At 55.0% G+C, this 13,209-nt stretch overlaps 1 protein-coding gene across 1 annotated transcript in view; it reads left to right on the forward strand.

The window, feature by feature from the left end:
• The first annotated feature begins 989 nt into the window (after positions 1 to 989).
• The window catches only part of DCHS1 (dachsous cadherin-related 1), a 43,104-nt gene continuing 30,884 nt past the window's right edge, over positions 990 to 13,209 (forward strand). The window contains exon 1 of the mRNA XM_078864857.1: positions 990 to 3,441. Within this exon, the coding sequence (XP_078720983.1) occupies positions 1,675 to 3,441 (1,767 nt within the window). The 5' untranslated portion in view covers positions 990 to 1,674. The remainder of the gene's footprint in view (positions 3,442 to 13,209) is intronic.

The following is a 13,209-nucleotide window of genomic DNA, read 5'->3' on the forward strand; positions in this document are numbered from 1 at the left end:
GAAAACTTCAAGCTTTATAGCCTATCGGATTCCTCCAGTATAAATAAACATTCTGATTATGAAAATACGTATCGAGACAGACGCAGGAAGGAACGCATAGAGATAGGGTGGACTTGTCTGAGTGGGGGGGGGGGATGCCCGCAGGACATCCACCTCGGGGGTGGAGCGATGAGATCACCTCGTGGACGAGATGGTTTGTGGCGTCGCGAGACCTCCTGGGAGGATGTTGACCAAGTTGCGAGACGTGCACCTTGCAATGGACAGATGAGGTCTGATGAAGTTGCAGCTTTTGCTCGTGCACGGCTCTTGCCCATCCACTACTGAATGAAGGCCTCCCCACACCGTGCGGGTCGTGGACGGGGGGGTTATTTGACCATACTTCACCACGTTGACCAAGTCCGAGTTGGTGAGGATTGGGATCGTCGACGTGGGAGCATAGAAAGTGCGGTACAATGGGGTTGGCTGCATTGCCCTCTGCTGCCCACTCGAAGCCGCAGCTGCGTCCTGCACAACGCCTTGATACGCGTCTTGGCCGCCCCCATCCATTCAACTGTCCAGGCGCAAAGCTTAGCTTTCGAGATCACTAGCGAATAGCAAGCCCTTTTACAAAACGACATTTATTACGTGCTTACCATATCCTTGGGAACTGTGAGATTCGTCGACAATTTCCACATCTGCATTGGAGCTCGGAATGTTTTTGTTCACGAGAGAGACAGAGCGTTTATGGCGTTGATTTCGTTTTACAATCCGTCTCGCTCTGCACGCTCGCAGCCGACTCGGCGAGACGCGGCTTCGCAGGGGGTGGGGGCCCCCCTTTTGATTCAGGGGATAGGGGAGAGGTGGAGGGGGGTGGGGGGGCCCTCCGCCGTCTCGGGGTCTGTCAGGGCCCCACGTCCAGTACCAATGCATCGACTCGGTGCGGCGCTGTGACACTGCCAGTGCAGCCGCCGCTGAACGCTTCTCACGCCCGCCTCTTCCTCCTCCCCCCCTTTCCCTGCTCCTCCGTCTTTATCCGCGAGATCATTTAAAGATGCGTGCCGCGCCGGGAGGCGTGCGATGCCGGGGGTGGCGGCGTTCGCATGCAGATGAGACGAGGGGACGCGCTGGGCCCGCCGCGCGTGTGCGCTAAGAGGAGGAGGAGGAGCCGCGCCTGGAGCGGGCGGTGTGCGGGGCTCAGGGCGCAGCGGCTTTTGTGTCGAAATTTAAACAAAAAAATGTAACCCCCCCCCGTCTCTCTTAAACTCCGGTCTCTCCTAGACCGCTGTCACCCCCCCCGCCGCCTCCTCCGCCCGCCCCACGCGCCGCCCTCCCTCCCTCTCGCGTTGTCGCGGCAGCGGCGGTGATGCTTGGTGCTGACTCCTCCTTCGCCATCGCCTCGACCGTTCATCCTCGGCCACCCTGCGCCCCGTTACCTCCGCGCGCCGGAGACGAGCTGTGACCGCGGCTTCTCGGCTGCTGCCGCGGGCGGTGAGGGCGAGGTGAGGGTGCGCGTCTCCGTGGTGGACAGCGAGTCGGAGGATCGTGGCTTTGCGGAGGCTCTCACGGGTCCCTGGACCGCCGCCGCCGCCCCCCCTCCCCCTGCCCCCCCTCGGCTCGTCTCGCTCGTCCTCTCGTCCACCCCGCTCCCCTCGCTCCCCTCGCTCCACCTCCTCGACAGCGGCCAGCAGCAGGAAAATGGCGAGCCGAGGCGGCGCTGCGCTCGGCTCGCTGTGCTGCTGGCTGATGTCCCTCGCGTCCCTCTCCCCGGGTGCCTCCGGGGGGGTCCGGCTGGAGCTGCGCATCCTCGAGGAGCAGCCCGCGGGGGCCCCGGTGGGGGACCTGAGCGCGGCGCTGCCGAGCGGCACGGCGGCCCACGGCTTCTTCATCTCGGACTCGGGAGACTCGGGCGTGAACGACGCCTTCCACATCGCGCAGCTCACGGGCGCCATCGTGACGGCGCGTCCGCTGGACCGCGAGGCGCGGGACCGCTACTCCTTCGTGGCCGTGACGCTCAGCGGGGTCACCATCCCGGTGCTCATCCACGTGGTGGACGTCAACGACCACGCGCCGCGGTTCCCGCGCGCCGACGTCGGCTTCAACGTGTCGGAGCGGACGCCGCGGGGCACGCGCCTGCCGCTGGACGCGGCCGTCGACGCCGACGTGGGCGAGTTCGACGTCCAGGGCTACGAGATCAGAAGCGGCAACGCGGGAGGCGCGTTCCGCCTGGACGCGAGCCGGGCGGCCGCGGGCAACGTGGAGCTGGTGGTGGACGGCCCGCTGGACCGCGAGAGCGTCGCTCGCTACGAGCTGCTCCTCGAGGCGTTCGACGGAGGCTCCCCACCTCGACACGGGGCCCTGCGCGTGCACGTGGCCGTGCTCGACGTGAACGACAACTCGCCCGTGTTCAACCAGACGCGCTACGACGTCGCCGTGTCCGAGAGCGCCGCTCCGGGGACCGCCATCCTGCGCGTGTTTGCCACGGACAAGGATGACGGTCCCAACGGGGTGGTCATTTACTCCATCAACCGCAGGCAGAGCGACCCGGACGAGATCTTCGTGATCGACGCGCACGCCGGGGTGATTACGCTGAGCCAGCCGCTGGACTTCGAGACGAAGACCGTGCACGAGTTGGTCATCCAGGCGCGGGACAACGCCACCCAGCCGGAATACGACACCGCCTTCGTGACGATCAACGTGGAGGACTACAACGACAACCAGCCCAGCATCAGCATCATCTTCCTGAGCGAGAGCGGCGAGGCGGAGATCTCCGAGGGTGCGTCGCCCGGAGATTTCGTCGCTCGGATCTCGGCGTCGGACCCCGACGCCGCAGACCGGGCGCAGGTGAACGTGTCCATTGCTGGGGGCGACGGGAAATTCGGGTTGACCACCAAGGACACCGTGGTTTACTTAATTTGCGTGGACCAATCGTTGGACCGGGAGGAGAAGGACGCGTACAACATCACGGTGGTGGCCACCGACTCGGGGTCGCCTCCACTGCGTGCCACGGCCAATTTCTCCCTGCACATCCGAGACGTCAACGACAACGCCCCCGTGTTCGAGCAGGCAGAGTACCTCGCTTCCGTCCCAGACTCGGCTCCCGTGGGCACGCCCGTGCTGCGGGTGACAGCCGCGGACCGCGACTCCGGCGTCAACGCGGTCGTGCGCTACGCCCTGGAGGCCTCGGCGTACGGCCACCCGGCGGCGTGGTTCAGCGTGGACCCCTCCTCGGGTTGGTTGCGCACTACCGCGCCTCTCGACCGCGCGGCCCACCCGAGGCCCCGGCTCACGGTCGTGGCGATGGACGACGGGCGGCCGTCGCTGTCCGCGTCCGCGGCCGTCACCGTCACGATCGAGGACGCCGCCGGACTTTACGGCCTCGACGCCGGACCGCCCGTGTTCTCGCAGGTCGTGTACAACGCCTCGCTGCCGGCGAACGCGCGCGCGGGCACCTGCTTCCTGCAGGTGAGGCCGCGCTGGGAGGGTATCGAGTGTGGTGCCAGGCGTATAGGCCTCGTGGGCTGGTGTAGTAGCCACGTACACGGTAGACACATTCATTGCGGGAGGTATACTCGATGTAGTGTGCCGGGTGTGGAAATATTTTGCAGGTCACCAATGCATGAAGTCAAAAGTCAAAGAGATTTCGTGCGAAGATGGGCATTGAAGCAGTGCTCATCTTCTGATTACAGGCCTGAGCCAGCGGTGGAAATTCCACATTCTTATGGCCGGTTGTAAAACATGAAATGGTTCCTACTTTGCTGGTGGAATACCAAGGTGAATTGCATTGCGTGATGCCATTGCCAAAGTACACAAAGAAACATTATATCTTTGCGTATGGAGATGTCACAACAATAATTATAACATTGCCATTTAGCCAGGAAAGCTTCAATGAGTCTCAAGACTAATTTAGAAGGGCCTTGCGTTCCGTGAATATCGTGCAGAAGGCGAATCAAACCCACATATCGGCGATAACACTCAAAGCTCAGCACAGATAGATCCAACGATCCATGTTGAATCTCACACCCACAACATCACACCTGCAACACCCAGCATTTCCAGCAAGCTTTGCTTGCGGGTGGTAACCAGGCTGAAACCCCGCTTAGCCTCCAAGCCCATTCAAGGCGATCTGGTCCGAGGCACTGCCCTTCCCATTTCTCCAAATGCAGAACAAAAGCGAGAGGGGCATGATTGTGTTCACACCGCTGCCGCGCCTCTCTCTGGCTAGGTATGCTGTACGAATAAACGTGGAGACAATGTCAACATAAATCGACCGCTGGTTTGGCCAATGGCCAGCTGAAGTTCTGACGTGGGCCAGAAATCCCTCGCCCGCTGGGGAGGCACCCCCACATCAGGGGGAGACGTTCACAGAGTCCCTGGCACGTCTCAGCCTTGCAGACAAAGCTAGGGAGCGGTGTGGAGTGACTGCTGTAGTTTCATCTCAGAGTCAGATTGCAATTAAAATTTTAACAAAAAATATTCCTCATATCTTCTTGGTTCTTTCGGTAAAGTCACGTAGAATGGAAATAATAAAATAATAAAAATAAAACAGAATAAAATATTATTATTTTATTATTTCCATTCTACGTGACTTTACCGAAAGAACCAAGAAGATGAATCCCTGCAGTCACGAAAGCTTTAAATCCAAATATTCCTCATATATTAATCCATTTCACCTGGATGATCCCTTGAGATTGAGCATCTCAACCGCGAGAGTCTTCGCGGAGTCGAGTGACGCATAGCAATCGCAATGCCTCGTACACAGTGCACACATTTGAAATCTATAGCTTCAAAAAATCAGGCATTTTCCCCATGAGCATTAACATCACAAAAGGGGGCATTGCCAATAGGACCCCCATGCACAGCAAGGGCTTCTCGTCACCAGCACTGCGGCACGGGGAGGCTGTGTGCACAGTCAACATGGGAGTGCGATCGCCGCAGAGATCCCAAATGCGGTGCACGTGAGACTCGTCACGAGAGGCGTGCAGGCAGCGCGGTGCGTGCGGTGACTGCGTGCGAGGGAGCGAGGGCACGCCACTCCATCCCGACTGAGCCTGCAAGGCTGCGGTACAGCACGAGAGTGTCTTGAGAGCGTCTTGTGAGCGTGCCTAGCGGGTACCACCACCCTGGGCGCGTGGCACGGCGCGGCTCCTGCAGAGGGCTCGTGGCTTTTTCTGACGCCGAGCTCAGAGCCCACCCGGACAAAAGCGCGCCCGCGTTTCTGCCTTCCACTGCAATGCGAAACGCGCCACTGCAGCCTCTCCCATGAATCGTGTTCATCACGTTGCATCGTGTTTTGGAGGAGGAGGAAGAAACGTAACGATGGTGCGATTGGAAATTCCCACATTGTTTGGAACGCGTCTGAGCGGGTGAAACACCATAGCAATGGCATCTTCATCAGATCCAAGGCATCCCTAAACACGAGTCTGAAGGTAATATCTGGGAACAATGCAGACACCGTATGTGTGCATTGCACAGCAGACGAGGCAAAGCACTCGAGGCCTATGCGTGGCTTTCCTCCAGGTATGCACTGTACTGCAGCTTGCTCGGGGAGGCTTGAGAGGCCGGTTCCTATGGTAATGCAACACCCGGGCCTGATCCCACCCCCTCCCCTCCTCTCCGCCGCAAGCCCCTTGTGTCCTCCACTCCGCACCACCAACTCTCTGTTGCACGGCGCGCTCTGAATGCGCCTCGCGATGGGGCAGAGCTTTGCGCGTCTCGCGCCCCAAAACACAAAGTCACTCCGCTGCTGAAGTGTCGCCCTGTCTAGGAGGTGTCCTGCAGGCCACGTGCTCGCGTGGAGATTAATTGTGCGCCCTGGTGGCAGATTGCGGTTTTTCCTTGGGTTCCAACGATGAACCGCGAGGTTTTTTTTATATTTTGCTGGCCGCGATCATTAGGGAGCGAGAGGCGGTGCGCGGAGCTGGTCATGCTTACGCTTGCTTTGCCCAGAAAAGCCTCAAAGAGTGCCAGGATTATTTTGCAGGAGGGTCCTGCAACATGCTTTACAGTAAGCAGGCGATGTTGCCGCTGTGTGTGATCCCAGTTGAGCGATTTGCAGGAATTGTTTCAGCATTGGGACGTTTGGCCAATACCAGTCACGTTGTGTGTTTCGTTTAGCAAATGAGAGGAAACCGAAGAGCATGGAGGCAACCCCACGCAGAACAGGAGAACAGACTCCACACAGATAGGCGCCCGATTCAGGAATCGAACCCTCGTGTAGCGAGGCACAAGTGTCACCACTGTGCAGCCGCCCTGTCGCCCACTGTCGCAGATATTAGTATTTTGTCAATATGTTGTTGGTGCAAAGTGGTCCGAGAAATACATTGGAGGGTTGGACAGTTGCACACGGGTCCAGAAACGTTGGGAATCGCTGGCGTCGGGGTGGCTAATTTCCTGGAGAGGAGCCGTGGGTATTGTTTGTGTAGGAGAATTGGGTTCCATGTCAGGGCTGGGCAGGGTCCTCCGCTCGCTGTGCCGTGGGGGTCTCCGATCCCACCCACTCGGCCAGTCCCATTGAAGGGGCTCCCGTTTCGTTTGGTCACGCATGGCCGGACATCTCTTGTGGCCACCCTGGCTGCGAGCTTAACGTCTAATCCCTCTGAGTGCAAACTTCTTAAAAATATGTTTTCTTTTTTCCCCCTGAGCACCCAGAGCTCGTGTTTTCAGCCCTCCTACTTTGCGTGACATTCTGTGCCAATGAACTCTAATATACCCTAAAGCCGCATTCTCAATCCATGGGGGGGCATTTTCACCCCGGCTATGTGGCGGGGTGGGGGGCTGGTGAGGGGGGCTGGGGGGGGGGTCGTAGTTCTTCAGCATGGATACCGTGGAGGATACATTTATAATGTTCACGGTCAACGTCAGTGCCACATTTAGGTGACAAAACACACCGTGATGCAACAACATAGTCAAGTCAATTTTACGTTAAGCTACTTTGCGTTGTCTTTTTGGCATAGATTTGCCATGCAAGGCACCGTTATATGCAGCACACAATGGATTACAGCAAAAACATCACGAGAAAGTATAAAATCCGTTTTTTTTAATCAAATAAAAAAGCACAACACACATCTTAAGCTCTTAAATATTTCCCCACCACCATCCAGGCCACTACTGTCTCGGCATTGAGAGATGTGGGTGTACGTTAATGGTTGTTGGTGAGCGTCTAGAGATTCTGTGTTTAGTTGTGATTTGAATGCAGTGATGGAGGTGGCTGAGCGTATCATTGTCTCAGTGAGGTTACTCTATAGGTGTAGTGCTGCGAATGAAAATAAGAATTCAAATGCATTTATAAAGTAACATCTCCTAATGGTTGTACGGTTGGCTTTTGGTGGCTGATGGAGTGGTCTGTGATGATGTACCGTGGAACTTGGTTTTTGTAAAGCTTTATATTTTAGCAAGATGAGTATGACATCTATTCTGTACTTGATAGTGAACCAGTGCAGGTTGTTATTAAAGTCTGTGTGATGTGAGATGATCTCTGAAGTTTGACGATGAGTCGAGCTGTATTCGAGGTAAACCAAAAAAGTAGAGACTTACAGTAACCTAGACGTGAGTTTATAAAAGTGTGCATCAAGGATGATGTCTCCTTCATTGAGATATATATTTGGCTACCTGTTCATACTGTACACACGGTAGGGTGCCATTTTTGGGATTTGAGATTCGTGAGAAGTTGAACCCGGTGTCTCGTGTCATACTGAGGCTTGTTACCTGAACCGTACGTAGCCAATCGTGCTAATGGGACAAGAGATGAGTTACCATGTTGGCTGTATCGGCATGAGATGCGCTGTAGGAGAGATGTTTACCTTGTCCATCTGTTGCTTGGTGCCCGTTATGAGGTGTTCAGTTCTTTTCACGTTCAGTTTCAGAAAATGAATTGCGAGGCCACGTTTTGATGGTATTCACAGCTGAGTGTTATTACATGCTTGTAATCAGTGGATCCAGGTGTGATGAATAGAAGGTTGATGTCTTCTGCATACAAGTGACGTTACAGTCCAAGGTCTTGTTAATGGAGTGCACAGTGGTTTAATGTAATGGGTGGAACAGTAGTGTCCCAGAATAGGGCCCAGTGGGACTCCAAATGAAACACATGCCTCACAAACACAAAACACCCGTACGCAACATGAAGCACATGGCCTTACTTTCACCGTGCTGCTAGAGGCGGGACACGCGATTTCCATGTACTCTGACGTTCGAAATCTTCGTCATGGTTTTTTAGACTGGGGTGGGGGCCGGGGGGACCGGTGGTCTTGATTTTGGAGGCCACCAGTCCAAAACTCATCGTCCCTTTGTGGTTGTCCTATAGGGATACATCCGAGCCCCGCCATAGGAATGTGTAATTTACACCACTGGCTCAGGGCGGTGAGCAGGACATCTCTCTGTGGCTTTGATACCAAGACGGTTGGGAAGTCCCTACCCCCCGGGCTCCCGAGATCGCTGCCTGTGTGGTGGTGGTGGTGGTGGTACGAGTGAGCGCACGAGTACTCCTTATTAGGGCTCTTCCACACAGCGGCGCCAGGCAGTGCCCACAGCGGCGTTCTTAAATTCATTATTCCGACACCCGTGCTCTGCTCAACACAAAGAGTGGAAGTGGGCCCCGGCTCGACGTCGAGCTGGCCCCGCGCCAGCGAGAAGGGAGCAAGGCAAGAGGAGACGTGGGGCCTACAGCGCTCGCTTGGGTCGCGACGTCACCTCGCTTCAGAAGTCAAAGTGAATTCCTGCTCGAATCAGCCTCCAAGCGGTGCTCATCTCCTGTTCAGCACCCTGAGCCGGTGCTGGAGATTCCACATTCCTATGACGAGGGCGAGTGTCTGAAATAGGGTAACCACCCATAAATATGCTAAATTCCTCTTGATATGCAAATTATTTTGTCAAGACGCTCTTCGCCCCTCCATCCCAGCATAAATAGTCGCTCCAAGCCTGGAGCGTGCCATTCAGACTCTGTCTACTTGACAGACCTGTTCTCCACCTGAAGACGGCTGCTTGCGTTGTGGCCGAAACGTCGTGAGAATTATTTTATTATGTTTTATTTTTATTATTTTATTACTTCCCTTCTACGTGACTTTACCGAAAGAACCAAGAAGAGGGTAACCACTGCTGACTTTCCCACGAAGTCGTTGATGGGCTGAGTATACCCCTGGTCAGGATTCTAACTCACAAATTTTCCAATTTGAGAGCCGCTCCGTTGAGCCGCACGGCCTTGCTTAGAGCGCCGCGCAGGGCTCTGCCGCACGTGGCCGCGCACGCGTGCGTGCTCCTGCCAGGGCGGCCCGGCTCGTGAAAGCGACAGGCGCGTTCACTCTTCTCGCGAGGTGCTCTCTACCTGTTCGCATTTCAACCGTATTGGGGTCAAATTAATAAAATAAAACAATAAAATCACGACGTTTCGGAGGCAACACAAGTCTCCATCATCAAGTGAGACCGTCACAGCCAGATGGAGCAAATCTGGCTGTGACGGTCCCACCTGATGACGGAGACTTGTGTTGCCTCCGAAACGTCGTGATTTTATTGTTTTATTTTATTAATTTTAATTTCATTTTTTTACCTACGTGACTTTACCGAAAGAACTAAGAGTATGAATCCTTGCAGTCACGAAAGCTTCAAATCTAGAACTTATTGGAGTCATTAACGCGCGCGTGAGTTCATCAGCAGTCTTTGGTTCAAGTCGCTCTCCTTCCACCCGGCCTCCGTAGACCACAGAGGCACACGGCACATTAGGAGTGGGGCTGCCACGGGACGTTGAATGTCACCCCTGAGTAGGGGCTGTGGCGCTCGCGAATAATAAACTGCGGGCGTTTGCTGCTTTTGCCAATTCTGGAAAAGCAATGCCCTCTTTATGAGCGATAGCCTCTTTAATGAAGCCATCGTCTCTAGGTGTTGCCATTGTAACGGGGCGATCCTCTTTACGAGGTGCAGCCCTGTCGAGAAGTGACTGTGCGCAGGCCAGGCTGTGTGGAAGTGGCAGACTTCCTTCCTGCCATTGTGAACGTGATTTCCCGGGTCTCACGGCGTCGCTCCTCGCTGCCGAGTATTGTGCTGCTGCTGCTGCCGCTGCTGCTGTGCCGATAACAACCGTTTACACGACGGATTAATTCGCGCAAGCACGTTTATTGCCGCAATTATTTTACAATTGCATAGTTCTGCCGAATTATGGCCATAACTATCGTCATTATGGATTTACAAGTCATATTATGGAGGATTTAGGGCTTTAAGTTGATGGGATTTAATTCAGAAGGTGGTTGCATATGCAAGTATGCGGTGTTTAAGCCGTTTCGTGGCCTGGGTGTTGCATAAATTCCGAGTTCCACTTTACGAGACTTTCGTATCCGATAGCGTCCCGTGTTTCCTTCCCGTGGATTCGCGTTGTGCGGAATGTAGCAAGGGAAACGACAACGGCAGCGGCGCAACGCGTCGAGACCTCTGCTGTGCGCGCTGCGCAGCGAAGTGGTCCACTCGGGGGGCGACTCGTCTCACGATGCGACTTGCCTCATGCCCTCGTGACATTCATAGGCGGAGCACTGAGCCCAATCCCGACCCTAACCGTGGTGAAACTCTAACAACCATCAAATCACTCTTTGGTTCTTTCGGTAAAGTCACGTATAAAGATAAAATAATCATCAAATCAGCATTGAGGTGATGCCCACCTCCAATTAACGGTCCCGAGCCAGTGATGGGAATTCCAGATTCCTATGACGGGGGTGAGTCTGTCAATAGGTAAACACTGTCGACTTTCTCACGAAGTGGTACCGATATCATGGACCCCAGAGATGTGATGATGATGATGGGCTGAGCCAACCCCCAACCGGGATTTGAACTCGCGACCTTCCGATGGCGAGGCACCCGTTCCACCGCTGGGCGGCCATCGAACAAAGGCGCTCACCGCGTTGTTGCTTTCAGATGCGCTTCTGCGGCCGTCTGGAACGCTCTTTTTTGTGATGTTAGCAAGCCGCTGGAGCTGTATACTTTTAAATCATCATCTAGATTGAAAACAAATTTCTTCAGAACTGCTTTCTGTGTTTAGTTTGTTGTCCTTTCCCCTGCATCTAGTTGACTACGTACGGTGCGAAAGAAGTTCAAAATACATACGCACATGTATACTCCTCGTAAAACAATGCTCATTGCGATGTTTTGGATACTTCCATAATCGAGAGTTTTTCACAAAGAAATAACTAAACCACTCACCTAATGCCATCTTGTCACAACTGTCGACGAGATGAAGCAGCGAATAAGCACTGCAATGAAGTGTCCGTCAACTCTTGATTGCGAACCCATCGAGTGGCTCTGAGCAGTCGATTGAGGCAGACGAGGAGGACGGCTCGAAGGCCCTCACGGCCAGCGCAAGTGCTCCTGCCCACAGCTCTCATGTTCAGTGACACTGCAGCTGTGACACTGCAGCTGTGACACTGCAGCTGTGACAATGCACTGACACAAATGGGACGCTGTGACACAGATGTGACACTGCACTGACACAGATGGGACGTTGTGACACAGATGTGACACTGCACTGACACAAATGGGACGCTATGACACAGATGTGACACTGCACTGACACAGATGGGACGCTATGACACAGATGTGACACTGCACTGACACAGATGGGACGCTATGACACAGATGTGACACTGCACTGGCACGGCTGTACCGCAGCTGTACTGCGGGTGCCTCACGGCATTATATTTCCACAATGGTACGGATTAAGTATTTAGCGCTGCGCATTGCACACAGCCTCGCATCGAACACGGCGGACCCGTGTCCAACAGAGAGGGCCCTTGCCTGTGGGGCAGTTCATCAGCAACGGTCCGAGCGAGCCTGGCTGCCGTTGAGACATTGAATGTCAAAAACCGTTCCACAGTTTGCTCGTGTGGCTGACGGGATGTGTTGCACGTAGAGGGACCGATGTGTGCAGGAGGCGAACCGTCTGCTTATGCACTAGCACACGAAGAGGGACGCCTCTCATCCACCGCAGTGGGTTGAGTCGCCCACGGCCGCGAAAATCCACTGCACGGCTCCGCTCACACGACCGCGTTTGTGCTCACGAGGTGAATAGCGCCAAGTCGAGGTTAAATATTAACGAGATTAATTAACGGCGACTTCTTCACCCCCCCCCACCACTCTCTCCCCAAAGCCCCCAGGTCCCATTCTCCCATCGGCACGCGGCCGCCGCTCCCTCCACTCTCCTCACCTCGCTGCTTCACCCTGCAGCTCCGCACCCACTCCCTGCCCGTGGGCCCCACGCCTGCATTGTGTGGATGTGTGTGAGTGTGAGTGGCCGCCCTCTCTCCACACGGTGCATGCGAATGAGGGCAATTGTGGGGAGCGGTGGCGTTGCGGTTATCCGCGCTGCGCTACGAACCTGGCGACCCGGGATCGATTCCCGCTCACCGCCAACATCAGTGACGATTATCTGAACCGGTCCTGGGACTCCCCTAGGTCGACTCAGCCTCAAATTAGTACCTGGTGCGGTGTGTAAACATCGCTACTAGGGAGACAAAGGCGGTCGGGCGTGGTGTTGGCCACCCACCCTCTCGTGTGCCGTGCCGGCCTTCATAGGTGCTCGCTAACAGCACTTGCCCCAACAGTCTGTTAAGGCTATACGGGGGATCTTTGTCTTTGTTTGCCCTCTCTCTACACGGTGCATGTGAATGAGGACAATTTAGGGAGCGGTGGCGTTGCGGTTATCCGCGCTGCGCTACGAACCTGGCGACCCGGGTTCGATTCCCTCTCACCGCCATCGGCACAACAACGACTGTGGACTTCCCCACAAAACAAAGTGGTACCTATTTTAGAAACCACTAAGAAATGATGGGTCGAGTCAACCCTCGACCAGGATTTGTACTCTCAACGTTCTGTGAGCCGCTCGCTCTACCGCTGATTCGGGTCACCACCGGTCATTGTGAAGGTGACTTACCGACAGTCCGGGACTCGGCGTCAGTGTTTGGTGGCAGCAGGAGTTGATTTGTACCGAGGTCTGGTTTGCTGCTGTTGCCGTGCTGAGCTTCACAGCAGTAACCTGCACAGTTTTTTTTTCTGGAAGACTTTGCAGTTTTTTCTGGATTTTTCTGTTAGCGCATAGTCACTTTAAGATGTTTTCTTGGTCATGTTTTTGTTTGTTGCGGTTGCACCCGATTCAAGAGCCGAATGGCTCACAGGGCTCTACCAAATAAATGAAACTGAAAAACTGAAACTGAAAAAAAAGGTTTGGATGGACCCCATGCTGACCGGGGAATGTGTCCGGGT

The sequence above is a fragment of the Lampetra fluviatilis genome, chromosome 19 (assembly GCF_964198595.1).
Source record: "Lampetra fluviatilis chromosome 19, kcLamFluv1.1, whole genome shotgun sequence".
Lineage (NCBI taxonomy): Eukaryota > Metazoa > Chordata > Hyperoartia > Petromyzontiformes > Petromyzontidae > Lampetra > Lampetra fluviatilis.